Here is a 12570-nt window from a genome sequence, read left to right as displayed (position 1 = left end):
CCCGGCACAGCCGCCCCCACAGCGCCAGTGCATCCCGCAGCCGCGGCCGCGGCACAGGCACCCCCGCGCCCTCCCACCGCGCGTCCCGCCTGTCCACCGCCGGCGGCCTGGCGGGCACGCCGTACAACGAGGCCCACACCCGCACGTCGCCGCTGCGCACCAGCACCTCACACGCCGACAGCTCCGGCGCCCAGGCGTTGAGGGTGGCGGCGACGGCGCTCCACAGGCGGACGACCTCGGCGCGACGGAGTGCGGCGCCCGCGCCGCGCGCGCCGCCGCCGGTGCGGTCGTGTCGCTCCTGAGAGCCGCCCGCGCTGTGCCTGTGTGGAGCGTGTGCCGGTGTGGAGTGTGACGGTGTGGAGTGTGGGGTGTGCCAGTGTGGGTGTGAGGACAGGTGTGGTTGTGTCTCATGTGTGATGTGTGTGTTAGGAGATGCTTCTGCACGTATGTATGCGCGGGTGCCAAGGGATGGATGGGGTTGGGACTGAGGGCCGGCGCAGGTGATGAAGACACAAGCACACGTGTGTGGGCAGCAGCCCCTGAGATGTTGCGGGTGAGCCGCGGTCCCTCCTGCAAACACGTTCTCCATATGTTCCCATGTCGGGTCTAGACCCACGGTCTGGCTCTGACTGCCCCCATCCACCCCAGCACCATCCCGCCAACCCTTCTCATGCGCGCACACACACACACACACACACACACACACACACACACACACACACACACACACGCACACGCACGCACACACACACACACACACACTTACACACACACGCACACGCACACGCACACGCACGCTCAACCCACCTGACCGTGTATCCTGTGTGCACCCGGTGTCGCAACAGCCGCCCGCCCAGCCACACCGCCACCACCGCACTGTGCACAGCCACACATGTTAGACGTGTTAGAAACACACACGTGTGTGGGTGTGGGTGTGTGCGGGTGTATGCGGAGAGGAATGTGAAGCGGAGTAGAGTGGTGAGGGGAGGCGCACACGGTCACGTGACCCCCAGCAGATACGTGGGACGTCCGAGGGCTGCAGACAGCGCGCAGGCACGAGCAAGCACACACACACACACACGGCGGAAATTTTCCGTTTGTTATTGTTTAACACACACACACACACACACACACACACACACACACACACGCACGCACACGCACACGGGCCACACACGCAACCGGCCACGCACGCAATCGGCCCCATCACACGCACACCCCCCCCCACCTGTCCGCACTCAGCAGCACCATGCCTGTGTTGACAGGCTGTAGCAGCGGGCCGGCGGCACCGCCGCCATCACTGGCCCGTCCACCCCTGCTGCTACTGCCGCTGCCGCTGCTACTGCTGCTGCATTTGCCGTTCCGACTGGCACCACTGCCCACTGCCCACGGCTCCCCTGCTTCCGCTCCCAGCTCATGCTCCCCCGCTTGCTCCAGTAGAAGCTGCATCAACAAGCTATCGTCCTCAGCATCCTCCTCCACCTCATCCTCATCCTCATCCATGCCCTCCACCATCCCCTCATACAGGCCCTCATCCAATGCCGCCATCAACACCTCCCCAACCTCCACGCCCTGCGTGCCCTCCTCTGGCTGCCGATGGGCCCCCAGCTGCACCGCCGCAGCGCCGCTGCTCGCACCGCCGCCGCCGGCTGCCATTGCTACTGGCAACCCAGATGGAGGCGGCAGTGCCGGCGCCTGCAGGCCTGCAGGCGACCACCCATACTGCGGCCCGTGCCCCTGCTGCTGCCGCCCCTGCCCCTGCTGCTGCCGCCCCTGCTGCTGCTGCCCCTGCTGTATGCTCTGCAGCTTGTCAAGGTAGGACAGCAACAGCCTCCGGCCCTCAGTGCCGTCTGCCACGCCCCACACAGCCCCCAAGCCGCCGCCGCCGCTGCCGCCTAGCTCCCAGCCCTCCTGGCCCCCCGAGCTCCTCCCCGCCGCCCCAGGCCGCGGCGCCAGCCGCGGCAGCAGCACCCGCACGCCGCCGGCGCTGAAGGCCCGCCGCTCTGGGTCCCAGTGCACCCCCTCTGCAGCTGCGGCGGCAGTAGCAGCAGCCGCGGCGGCAGTAGCAGCGGCCGCCGCCTGCCCATGCAGGGTCCCCGCTGCTGCCCTTGTCGGCTTGGCCGTGCGTGACAGCGGCGCGAGTGACCCGCTTGGCTCGACTGCAGCTGGCGTCAGCAGCGATGACAATGTTGAAGGTGCTGAAGGCGCTGACGCTGACGACGACGACGACGGCGGCGGTGGACCTAACGGCGCTGAAGGCTGCGTGTGCCGGCCCAGGAACACTGCTTCCAACACCTCCCGTGTGCAGCCCACCGGGAACTCCCACGCCCGCCGCACCGCTGCAGGTGCCGGAGGCGGCGGCGGCGGTGGCGGCTGCCACTCGTGCGCGCGTTGCTCAGGTCGCCCCGACTGCCGCTGCTGCCTGCTACCGCCGCCGCCGCCGCTGCCCTTGCGCTGCCGGGCTCGCGAAGCCGGCGGAGACTCCAATGCCGCGCCCAATGCCACACCCTTGCCACTGCTACTGCTACTGCTACTGCCGCCACCGCTACTGCTACTGCTGTTGCGAGCGGTGCCCGGCAGGGGGTTCTGTGCCAGCCACGCCTCAAAGCTGGCAGCACCGCCGCCGCCAGCTGCTGCTCGGCACGGCGCCGACCCAGATCGGTCGACGCGGTGACGCAGCAGCTCGAGGCTAAGAGAGCGACTGGGCGAGAGCTGCAGAGGCGCTGACCCGAGGAGGCAGCAGCGGCCGTGCGAGGTGGCGAGGCTGCGCCACATCCCACCACCGGCAGGGGGGCTCGCTGAGGGTGGCGTGCTCGCGTAGAGTTGGGGTTTGGCTGGGCCAGTCGCGGAGGCCCTCGCAGCGAGCATTTAGACGCGATCGACTACGTGTGATGCAATAGTTGTTTTTGAGGTCGCATCATCTATGCGCGCCCAAGAAGTCGCAACAGTACTCAGGCTGAGGCGTTGTGTGTGCGTTGTCGCCTTCTATTACGCATGTGACAAACATGAAATGGCAGAGGAAAATGCCAAGTGTACAGGCGACCAAAATGTATAGATCGCGTCAAACTTGGCGCCCAATCGCATGAAAACCCCAGCGCGCGCGAGGCCAGCGAAAAGGGCCCGCCGCACGTGAACCTCCATCGTGATGCCTTGCTGGAAAGATTCTATTTATACACGTTGACCCATGCGCCCTGAACTGGCACTCGCGTCAACCACCTGGGGCTCTGGAGAACCCCCAAGCACAAGCAGCCCAGCGGCAGCGGCAATGGATGTAGAGGCTTCAGCAGAGCAGCCTCTGCTTAGGTAAGATATTAGCAGAGCCAGAAAGGCAACGCTCCCGCGGCAAGTAGCCAAGGGGCATGCCATGGGCCAACTGTCCTGACACCCTTGTCCTGCCTGTTGCCTCAGGGGCGACGAGGCGCGCAAGCGCCCCAACTCGTTGCGCTGTGGAGTGGTGGCATGGGCCGTATTCGGTACGTGGTTTTGGCGGGGAATGCACGTCGCTGGAAAAGCCCAGCGAAGCGGTCGTGGCGCGACCCTTCGCAGCCCCTCCCCCTTACCGCCCCCCCCGGGCGGCAACGCTGGCACAGCAGCATTGGCGTGCCTGCCTGACCAAGTGACTTACCCCCCCCCTGTCCAGGCCTGGCCTCAGCCCTAGGTCCCTCGCCAAAAGCCGTACCGTACACGCTCCGCGCCAAACCCCACCCCCACTCGTCACCAGAACACCGACACAGTATCCCCCCCCCCCGCTGCTGGCCCCTCCTCCCCCCGCCCCGCAGCCGCTGTGCTCGTGTTTCTCATTGTCATGACTGCCACCTTCGCCGGACGTGGTGGCGGCAGCAGCGGCAGCAGTAGCTCCGGCAAGCCCACATTTGCGGTGCCACCCGGTGAGCAGACTGGGCGTGGACGTGCGGTGGCGGGCGCTGTTACCGAGACCGGAAACAGACTCCCGCAATCGCGCAGCAGAGGAGCTGTCGCTGCGTGCCGCCTGCTACGTGCCTTGCTCTCTTCCTGCAACTGCACTACTGCCGCCTGCGGTGACGCTGCTGCAGCTGCTATCACTACTGCCGCTGCTACTGCTGCTACTGCTACCGCATTGCCGCTGCTGCTTCCGCTGATGCTGCCACTGCTACTGCCGGTGCTATAACGCCGCAGGCGCCATCGTGGGGTGCACGGACTCGGAGCTGCTGTGCCTCATCGCGCGGCCAGTGCCGGGGCCGGACGCGGACTACCGGGGACACCCGCGCAAGGTGCGCGCGCGTGTGTGTGTGTGTGTGTGTGTGTGTGTGTGTGTGTGTGTGTGTGTGTGTGTGTGTGTGTGTGTGTGTGTGTGTTAAAAAACGAAACGAAAGCCCGCCCAGACGACGCCGGAGTTACTTACCGATACCCACCATTTTACCGAGCGTCGCGTGACTGTCGTGACCCAGGTAGTCATACTTACCCGCGATAAGCCTGGAACCCCACGGGCGACCATTCGGCCTGACCCCGCGATGCACCTGTATGCGTCCATGCTCCGCACCCTGGGCGCGTGTGTGTGTGTGTGTGTGTGTGTGTGTGTGTGTGTGCGTGTGTATGCGTGCGTGCGTGCGTGTTGGAGAGTGTGTGTGTGTGTGTGTGTGTGTGTGTGTGTGTGTGTGTGTGTGTGTGTGTGTGTGTGTGTGTGTGTGTGTGTGGCGCGGGCGCGGCTTGGCGGGCCATGCGTGTTTGGGTAGGCGCGCGGGGTGGGAGATGGGTGAGATGGGGTATGGGGTCGGAACCAAGGGGCAGTACTTGCAGTGCAGTGCAGACTGGGAGCGGTGCGCATGGTCGCGCTGCCGGCACAGGGCCCTTCCACCCTCTCACCCACCCACTCATCCCTCCCTGGCCCCCTCACGCCCCCACGTCCTCTCACAGGTCCGCGGCTCCAAGGGCCTTGTGGCTACGGACCAGAGCCGCTGTGCCGACATCGGGGCGGAGGTGCTGCAGGCGCGTGCGGGGGGGGGCAGGGGGCGGGCGGCAGGGGACGGGGAGGTAAGGGTGGGTGGGTGAATACGAGCCTCTTGCTAACCCAAACCAAGCTAAAGGAGCGGAGCACCGGGGGGGGGGGCGGAGCGGGGCGATGTGGAGTGCGGACGCAGCTGGCGGCGCACCAGGTATCTTGCTGCCGGCCGTGTGACACTGCAGCAGAGGGGGGGGCGGCGACTGCGGCACCAGCACACCGCCGGTACAGCAGCACCGTGGTATCACAGGGTGGCCTACCGCCAAGCTCTGAAGCCCACACACCGCACACACTTACACCCTCTCTCGCCCCACCGCTGTGCCTGGCGACATCTTCACTCTTATTCCCACATCATGATTGCAACCCCACAACCCCACCCACCCAGCCACCCCACCCACACCACACTCACATTCCCAAACACCCTCACTCACGCCCCACACACCCAACCGCAGGAGGGCGGCCACGCTGTGGATGCGGCGGTGGCGGCGGCGCTGTGTCAGGGCGTGGTGAACCCCTTCGCCAGCGGCGCCGGCGGCGGCTTCTTCGCGCTGCTGCGCGACGGCGCCAGCGGGGCGGCGGAGTTTGTGAACGCGCGGGAGGTGGCGCCGGCGGCGGCATACGCGGACATGTACAGCGGTGCGTGTGGGGGTTGGGGTGGGGTGGGGTGGGGTGGGGGGATTGTAGATATCAGCCCACAGTAAACCAGACCAAGCTGGGGATGGGGGCTGATGTGTGTGGCGCGGAGCTTTTGTTCCGGGGGAAGGGTTGGTTCAGGAGGGGGCGGCAGAGAGGCGGTGAGGGGGTCACGGGGGCGCATTCGGCGGGCAGGTAGGGGGCCACGGCGGGCAGGCAGGGGGCCACTGTAACCCAGTGAGGCCCGCACCACCTAACCCCCACCCACCCTGCCGTACCTCCCCCGCCTCCCACCCCCCCCCCCCCCACACACACGCACACACGCAGGCAAGCCCGCGGGGGCCTCGCTGGAGGGCGGGCTGGCGGTGGCTGTGCCCATGGAGCTCAAGGTGTGTGGAGTGTGTGTGTGGTTGGGGGGGCGTGTGTGTGTGGGCGTGTGTGTGTGTGGGCGTGTGTGTGTGGGGGGGCGTGTGTGTGGGGGGGCGTGTGTGTGGGGGGGCGTGTGGGTGTGTGGGTGGCGTGCATGCGCACTTGAATGCGCACTGCGCTCATCTGTCGGTCCTTCATCCCTGCAACCCCCCTCCCAACTTCTATAACTAATCATGAATGGAACCCCATCGCCACCCCAACCCCCCACAGGGTCTGGAGGCCATGTGGCGGCGGCACGGGCGGCTGCCCTGGCGGCGGCTGGTGGCGCCCGCCGCTGCCATCGCGCGGCACGGCTTCGCGGCACACCCCTACTACACCTACAGCGCCAGCGGGCCCGGCAACCTCAAGAAACTGAGGGTGGGTGGGAGGACGTGAGGGGCGAGGGGTGGGGTGGGGAGCGGAGGGGTGGGGAGCGTCCGGGTGAGGGGAAGCGGGGTGGGGTGGGGTGGGGTGAGGGGAGGGTGGGGTGATGTGGTGAGGGGATGGCGAGGGTGAGGGGTGGGGGGAGGGGAAGCGGGGCTCTGGCGCTGCCACATGTGCCGTTTGCACGCCATGCCGGCTTCCCGGCTAGCTCCTCACCGCCGTCAACATGCCGAAACCCTCCCACAACCCATCCCCTTCTATCTATGTCTCTTCACGCGGGCCCCCTGCCTCCCTGCAACCTCGCTGCCTCCAGGCCTCGGCGCTGGCCCGTGAGGCGTTCCTGGTGCTCGATGCCGCCGCCGCCGCCAACGCCTCCGCGCTGGCCTCGGGCGAGGCGTGGCGGGCGCCGGAGGTGGGCGAGCTCTGCTGCGCGCGGCCGCGGCTGGCAGACACCCTGGAGGCGGGTGAGGCGGGGCTGGGGGAGGGGGGAGGGGGGAGGGGGGGGGTGGGGGGCGTGTGTGTGTGTGTGTGTGTGTGAGGGGGGGGGGGAACTGGTGGGTGGTGTGTTGGGAGGGGGGTGCCTGCACAGTTATTTGTAGAAGGAGATGGTGTTGACAGGTTGTTGCAGCAGGGGTGGGGGATTGGAGGGGATGGGTGGGTATGGGTGCGAGCCTAACAGGCAGGTGCGAATGGGGGTTGCGGCCCACGGACGGCGGGAGAGGGCACGATATGCCACGTATGAGTTACAAGAACGCAACTTTGCTGCCGCACACTTGCCTCACCAGCGCGGGAGGCGGGGTAGATGCTGCGGGGGGGGGGGGTAATCCGTGTGGCACACCAAAGCCGTACCCCGTACATGACCACTGTGTACCGCCGTGCCCATTCGTACCGTGTGTGTCGTACTGCAGTGGGGCGGTACGGTGTGTCATGGCTGTACTCGCCCGCCCGGGCCGAGGTGCTGGCGGCGGAGGTGCGGGCGGCGGGCGGCATCATGACCGCGGCAGACATACTGGTACGGCAGTGCGTGTGTGTGTGTGTAGGGGGGAGTAGGAGTGTGTGTGTGTGTGTGTGTGTGCGTGTGTGTTGGGGGGGAGTAGGAGTGTGGGAGTGTAGGAGTGAGTGTGGGGTGTGGGAGGGAGTGCGGGAGTGTGGGAGTAAGTGTGGGGTTGGGGGTTGATGACTGAGTGGGTGGGAGTGGGCGCTTGTTCGGGAGTCAGTAAGCTTGAGGCGGCGTGGGTTGTGGGCAGGGGAGTTATGGGGTTCCCTAACCCTTGATACTCGATTGGCGTGCTGCATCCCCGAACCCACCCAGACCCCAAGCCACACACACCTCTCCCAAACACACGCCTCTCCTTGGACACGCACACACACGCACACAGGCCGCTGAGCCACGCATCCAGCCACCGCTGTCGTACACCCTCCCTGGGCCCGTGCCGTACACACTGCTCGTACCGCCGCCGCCGTCCTCCGGCCCCGTGCTGTACCTCGCGCTGTCCGTGCTGCTCGGCTACCTCAACAGCAGCAGCAATGGTGCTGCTACAGCCAACGCCACGGCGGCTGCTACTGCCGCCTGGGCGGCGGCTATGGGGGGCTTGCCGGAGCTTGCGACACACCGCACGGTACGTACGCACGTGTCTGTGTAGCCCCGTGTGTGGCCCCGAGTATGTGTGCGGCTCCGTGTGAACCCGCGTCCCCCTCGCCCACTCAAATCAGACTCTGTTGCCACCTCTTTCAGCTGCTACACCCCCCACCGTCCCGGCCCCCGCTCCATCCCTCCTTGCGTCCCTCCCATCCTCACGCCGCCTTCACGCCGCCCTCACCCACCCTCACCCTCCCACACGCCTCCCCCCCCCAGGTGGAGGCCATGAAGCACGCCTTCGCGGTGCGCATGGCTCTGGGCGACCCCGGCCCCGACCCCGCCGCGCCGCCGCCGCCCGGCTCCCCCTATGTGGACGTGCGGGAGGTGATGGCGGACATCGCGGACCCGGCCTTTGCGGCGGAGCTGAGGTGGGAGCGGGAGAGGGGTTACATGCATTAAGTTTACGAAGTGAAGTCGTAGCCAGGTACAAAGCGGGGGGTTGTAGATACCAGCCCAAGTCAAACCAAAGGGATGGGGAGAGGGTGGTGGGGGTATGACAGCCCAGCCAATCCCAGGGGGCGAAAAACGGCGCGGAAGGTCCCCGGAGGGCGAGAGGGGGAATGGCAGCTTGACTCAGTCCATGTTAAAGTGGCGAGGAGGAATACGGTAGTCTAGGTAACTCGGGGCGGGCGAGGTTGCGCGAGGGACACCCACTCACAATACGTCCTTCCGCCCCCGGCGACGACGCGCCTGCTGTACCGCTGTGCAGCGCTACAGCTTCGCTTCTTGCTTCACCATGAATGTAACCCCTTCCCCTTCCCCTCGGGCCCTCCTGCTCCTGCTCCCGGACTGCAGGGCGGCCATCAACGACAGCTCCGTCCTGGACCTGGCCAACTACGGAGGCCGCTGGAACCCCAAGGTGGGTGTGTGAGGGATGGGTGGGGGGCGTGTGAGCGTGCGTGTGGGATGGGGGGCCGTGTGTGTCAGAAAAGCATGCGCACACGCGCACGCTCATACGCTGACGCTCGCGGCCCCATGGTACCCTCCAGCGTGTGTGGGCACACCAGGCTAGGAGAGCGCGCGCACACACACACACACACACACACACACACACACACACACACACACACACGCATCCCTCCCCCCTCCCCCAGCGCACGGGCGTGAGCCCCGACGACCACGGCACCAGCCACCTGTCGGTGCTGGACGGCGAGGGCAACGCCGTGTCGCTCACCACCACCGTCAACACCGGCTTCGGCAGCGGGCTGGTGTCGCGGTGGGTGAAGGGGGGGTTGCAGGGGGGAGGGGGAATTGGAGGGGGGGGCGGGTGGTGGGGGGGGGGAGGGGGGGGGGCTGTAGCCGCCATGGGGTCGTCGTGGTGGGTCGTAAAGGCCGTCATGAAAATGAAGCGCAAATACTGCTGTGTATGCAATGTAGCAACGCGGTCGCGGTGTGTGTGCGTGCGGGAATGACATGATGGGCAGGGAGGTGGGGGGGTGCGGGCAATGCCACAGCACTGCCCTTCCGTCGGTGTCGCTCAGCTTCCCAAGCCATTCCCCCAGAACCCCCTGCTGCCCACACCCCACACCTCCCTCTCCCGCCCCCCAACCGACACCCCCTCTCCCCCCGCCGTCCCCCCCTACCGTCTACCACCTGCTTTACTGGTCATGATTGCAAACCCCCACGCCTCCCTCTCTCATCCTGCTCCCCCCACCTCCTCCTCGCTCCTATCTCCTCCCACACACTCACCCGCTGCTGCTGCAGCTCCACTGGCCTGCTGCTGAACAACGAGATGGACGACTTCAGCCAGCCCGGCGCGCCCAACAAGTACAACCTGGAGCCGGCGGGTAGGCGGCGGGGCAGCAGCAGGGGCTGTAGCAGGAGCCGTGACTGTAGCAGGCGGTGGGGGCGGCAGCAGTAGTAGTGCGATGGGGGGGGCGGGACCGGAGCCCCCTGACACCTGTGCCTACCTGCGCCCCTCGTACCCTAGCAGCGCACGCCTCGTCGTCCTCACGCACACATGCACATCTGCGGCCCTCACCCCCGTGTGGGGGCCGCGCCGCTACCCCCTGCTTCCTTTCCCCGATCCCGCCCCCGTGCTCCACACGAACGGCTAATCCCCCACCCTGCACCCCCCGCCAGTCGCCAACTACATTGCGCCCGGCAAGCAGCCTCTGTCCTCCATGGCCCCCGCACTGCTGCTGGCGCCGCCACCTGCTGCTGCTGCTACTGCCACTGCTGCCGCTGCTGCTGCTGCTACTGCCGGCGGCGGCCAACAGCAGCAGCAGCAGCAGCAGTTGCGGCTGGTGGTGGGTGCGAGCAATGGGCCGCGCATCATCACAGGCATCCTGCAGACCGTGATCAGGTGGGCAGCAGCAGGGGGGGCAGTAGGTAGGGGGCAGCAGGGGGGGTAGCAGGGGGGGCAGTAGGGGCAGTAGAGGGGTTGGCAGGGGCTGGGGTTGCGGGCCTTGTGGAGGAACTTGTCATGCCTGTAAATACCGAGTGAGCTACTCACCCCGCCTTTCACGGACGGCTACCGCCTCCCCCATCTCCCCTTGCGTGCGTGTCTCCGCTTTCTCATTGGGATTGCTGCAACCAACTCCCCCCCGCCCGGGGGGGCTCCGCTCGCCTTCGTTGGTTTTTATTTCGTTTGTACCAACCCCCCTTCTCCTCACCTGGCTACGCCTTCACTTCTTAATAATCATGGATGTAAACCCCTCTCCCCCTCCTTCTCCTTGCAGCGCGACTGTTTCCTTACGGGATTGGTTCAAAGTTAACCCCTCCCTCCCCCCCTCCCTCTTCCCCCCCCCTCCCTCTCCCCCTCTCTCCCTCCCCGCCCGCCCAGGCTCCTGTACGGCGGCTCCGACCTGCTGGCCGCCGTGTCTGACTCGCGGCTGCACTCGCAGTGGCTGCCTGACAGCGTGCTGTTCGAGAACTACACACTCAACGGCGTGGACTTCAGCCAGCCGCCCGGGCTGGTGGCGGCGCTGGAGGCGCGGGTGAGGGGGAGGGGGCAGGGGGCGTGGCGTGTGCGTGTCTGGGGGGCAGCGTAGCTACCAAGGGCGGAATGCACACGTATGTGCAGCTGACTTGGCACGACACGCCGTGCGGCAATACACACACGCCTTCCTGTTTCTCTTTCCAAAACCCCTCCATCCCCCCACGCAATGCAACGCAACCCTTCTGCACAGGGTGACACGCTGGAGCCCTTCTACGACCAGCTGGGGGACGTGCAGGCCATCCTGTTGGACGAGCAGCAGCCGCCAGCAGGGGGAGGAGGGGGCGGCGGCGGCGTGGCGGCCACGGCCGTGTCAGACCCGCGCAAGGACGGCGCGCCGGCGGCGGCAGGCTAGGGCCGTACGGCAAAGTGCAGTAGTACGATGCAGTAGTGCAGTACGACGCTGGATTAAAACGCGGCGGCGGCTTGATGGCGGCGGCGGCGGCTGTATGTTTGGAGGCGGGGCCGAGCGAGCTGTGGGGCGTGTGTGTGTGTGCGGCGGTAGCTAGCTAGCTGCAGCGTGGGACAGCGAGCGAGTAGGGGCGGGGCGGCTGCCCGAATGGTGCCGCCTGCTGATGATCAATGACAGGATTCAGGATGCATGCATGCATGCGTGCATGGCAGCAGTGCCGGCCTGCTGCTGCTGGCTGCCGGGCAGGGCGTGCGGCGGCGGGGCAGCCCAACTAGACAACGTGACCCAGTGCGCACAAGCAGGGGTTCTAATCATGAACGGCTGATTCAGGCAGCCAGGCGGCAGCAGGCAGGCAAGCTGCGTTTGGCAGATAGACGTGCGAATGTGTGCGGCGAGCCGGTTGGGTGCTCTCACAGTAGTTGACTACTTTTACACAACGGGGGGAAGGCTTGCTTTTGGGGGGAGGTGGCAGGTAGGGCGGGGCGGCCGGCGGGCATGCACACATTGGTTATAGCTGCCTTTAGGCGCTGTATGTATGTCAGTACCGTATCTGTTTTGCGGCGGTAGCTATAGGTGCGGCGGTGTGGAGATGACATGCACCGGTACTAGCTTATTGTCTGGGCAGCGAGCTAGGCTCCCACTGACTTACGTGTGGCGGTGAACGATTTGGGTAAGGGGGGCAGAAGGGTAAGTTATCAGCGGGCGGACGAGCGGCTGACGTAGGGACGCGCAGGAGTAGTTTGGGCGGAGTAGGCGCGTGGAGAACGTGGAGGCGGGCGGCGTCACAATCCGGTCGTACATGCCACGCCAGCACCAGCGCATTTCGCTCAGGGCGTAAAGCGCCGCGGTGGATGATGGTCTTGTATTTGCTACGCGGGCTTTATTAACTAAATAGCAGGTTGTCTGAACACTTGGTAAACTTGTTCGGGGCGCAGCCCGCCGACCTTACGCTGCACTGAGAGAAATGACGCACACGCTCATTGGCTGGGCGGCCATCTTGGCGCTCGGCATGATGCTAATCAACGATTTTGCAATTCTGGGCTCGCAAGGCCGACTGGGCCCTGGTGGACTCGGAGGTGGCGCCATGCAAGCGAGCGGCGAACCGAAATCGCTTTTCGAGGTTTTCGCTGGTGAGTAGACTGTGCTCGACAACCACTGTCCAATAAACTGACGAAAAA

General features: G+C 66.1%; 2 protein-coding genes across 2 annotated transcripts in view; one reads left to right on the top strand and one right to left on the bottom strand.

Moving 5' to 3' along the window:
- Positions 1-2989, bottom strand: part of CHLRE_17g698683v5 (uncharacterized protein) — a 3772-nt gene extending 783 nt beyond the window's left edge. The window contains exons 1-3 of the mRNA XM_043071870.1: positions 1229-2989; positions 808-876; positions 161-320 (exon numbers count right to left, since the gene is read on the bottom strand). Coding sequence (XP_042914329.1) covers positions 161-320; positions 808-876; positions 1229-2868 — 1869 coding nt within the window. The 5' untranslated portion in view covers positions 2869-2989. The remainder of the gene's footprint in view (positions 1-160; positions 321-807; positions 877-1228) is intronic.
- Positions 2990-3089: 100 nt separating this feature from the next.
- On the top strand, positions 3090-12565 carry CHLRE_17g698650v5 (uncharacterized protein). Its single transcript, XM_043071869.1, has 18 exons — positions 3090-3303; positions 3409-3473; positions 3780-3887; positions 4156-4250; positions 4894-4965; positions 5431-5614; positions 5939-6000; positions 6251-6397; positions 6717-6867; positions 7312-7415; positions 7783-8022; positions 8259-8410; positions 8838-8901; positions 9137-9258; positions 9747-9829; positions 10125-10347; positions 10828-10981; positions 11174-12565. Exons 1-18 carry the CDS (start codon positions 3266-3268, stop codon positions 11333-11335), a joined length of 2226 nt encoding a protein of 741 aa, XP_042914328.1. The 5' UTR covers positions 3090-3265; the 3' UTR covers positions 11336-12565.
- Positions 12566-12570: the final 5 nt, after the last annotated feature.

Source organism: Chlamydomonas reinhardtii, chromosome 17 (genome assembly GCF_000002595.2).
Source record: "Chlamydomonas reinhardtii strain CC-503 cw92 mt+ chromosome 17, whole genome shotgun sequence".
Taxonomy (NCBI): Eukaryota; Viridiplantae; Chlorophyta; class Chlorophyceae; order Chlamydomonadales; family Chlamydomonadaceae; genus Chlamydomonas; species Chlamydomonas reinhardtii.
The sequence above is the reverse complement of the archived record's forward strand: the minus strand, read 5'-3'. Positions and strand labels throughout refer to the sequence as shown.

Excerpts from the sequence above, each read along its gene's own strand:
- CHLRE_17g698650v5 (XM_043071869.1), top strand. The coding sequence starts at position 3,266 with ATGGATGTAGAGGCTTCAGCAGAGCAGCCTCTGCTTAG. Across the intron at positions 7,416-7,782 it reads TGACCGCGGCAGACATACTG|GCCGCTGAGCCACGCATCCA; the intron begins GTACGGCAGTGC and ends ACACGCACACAG. Across the intron at positions 10,982-11,173 it reads TGGCGGCGCTGGAGGCGCGG|GGTGACACGCTGGAGCCCTT; the intron begins GTGAGGGGGAGG and ends CCTTCTGCACAG.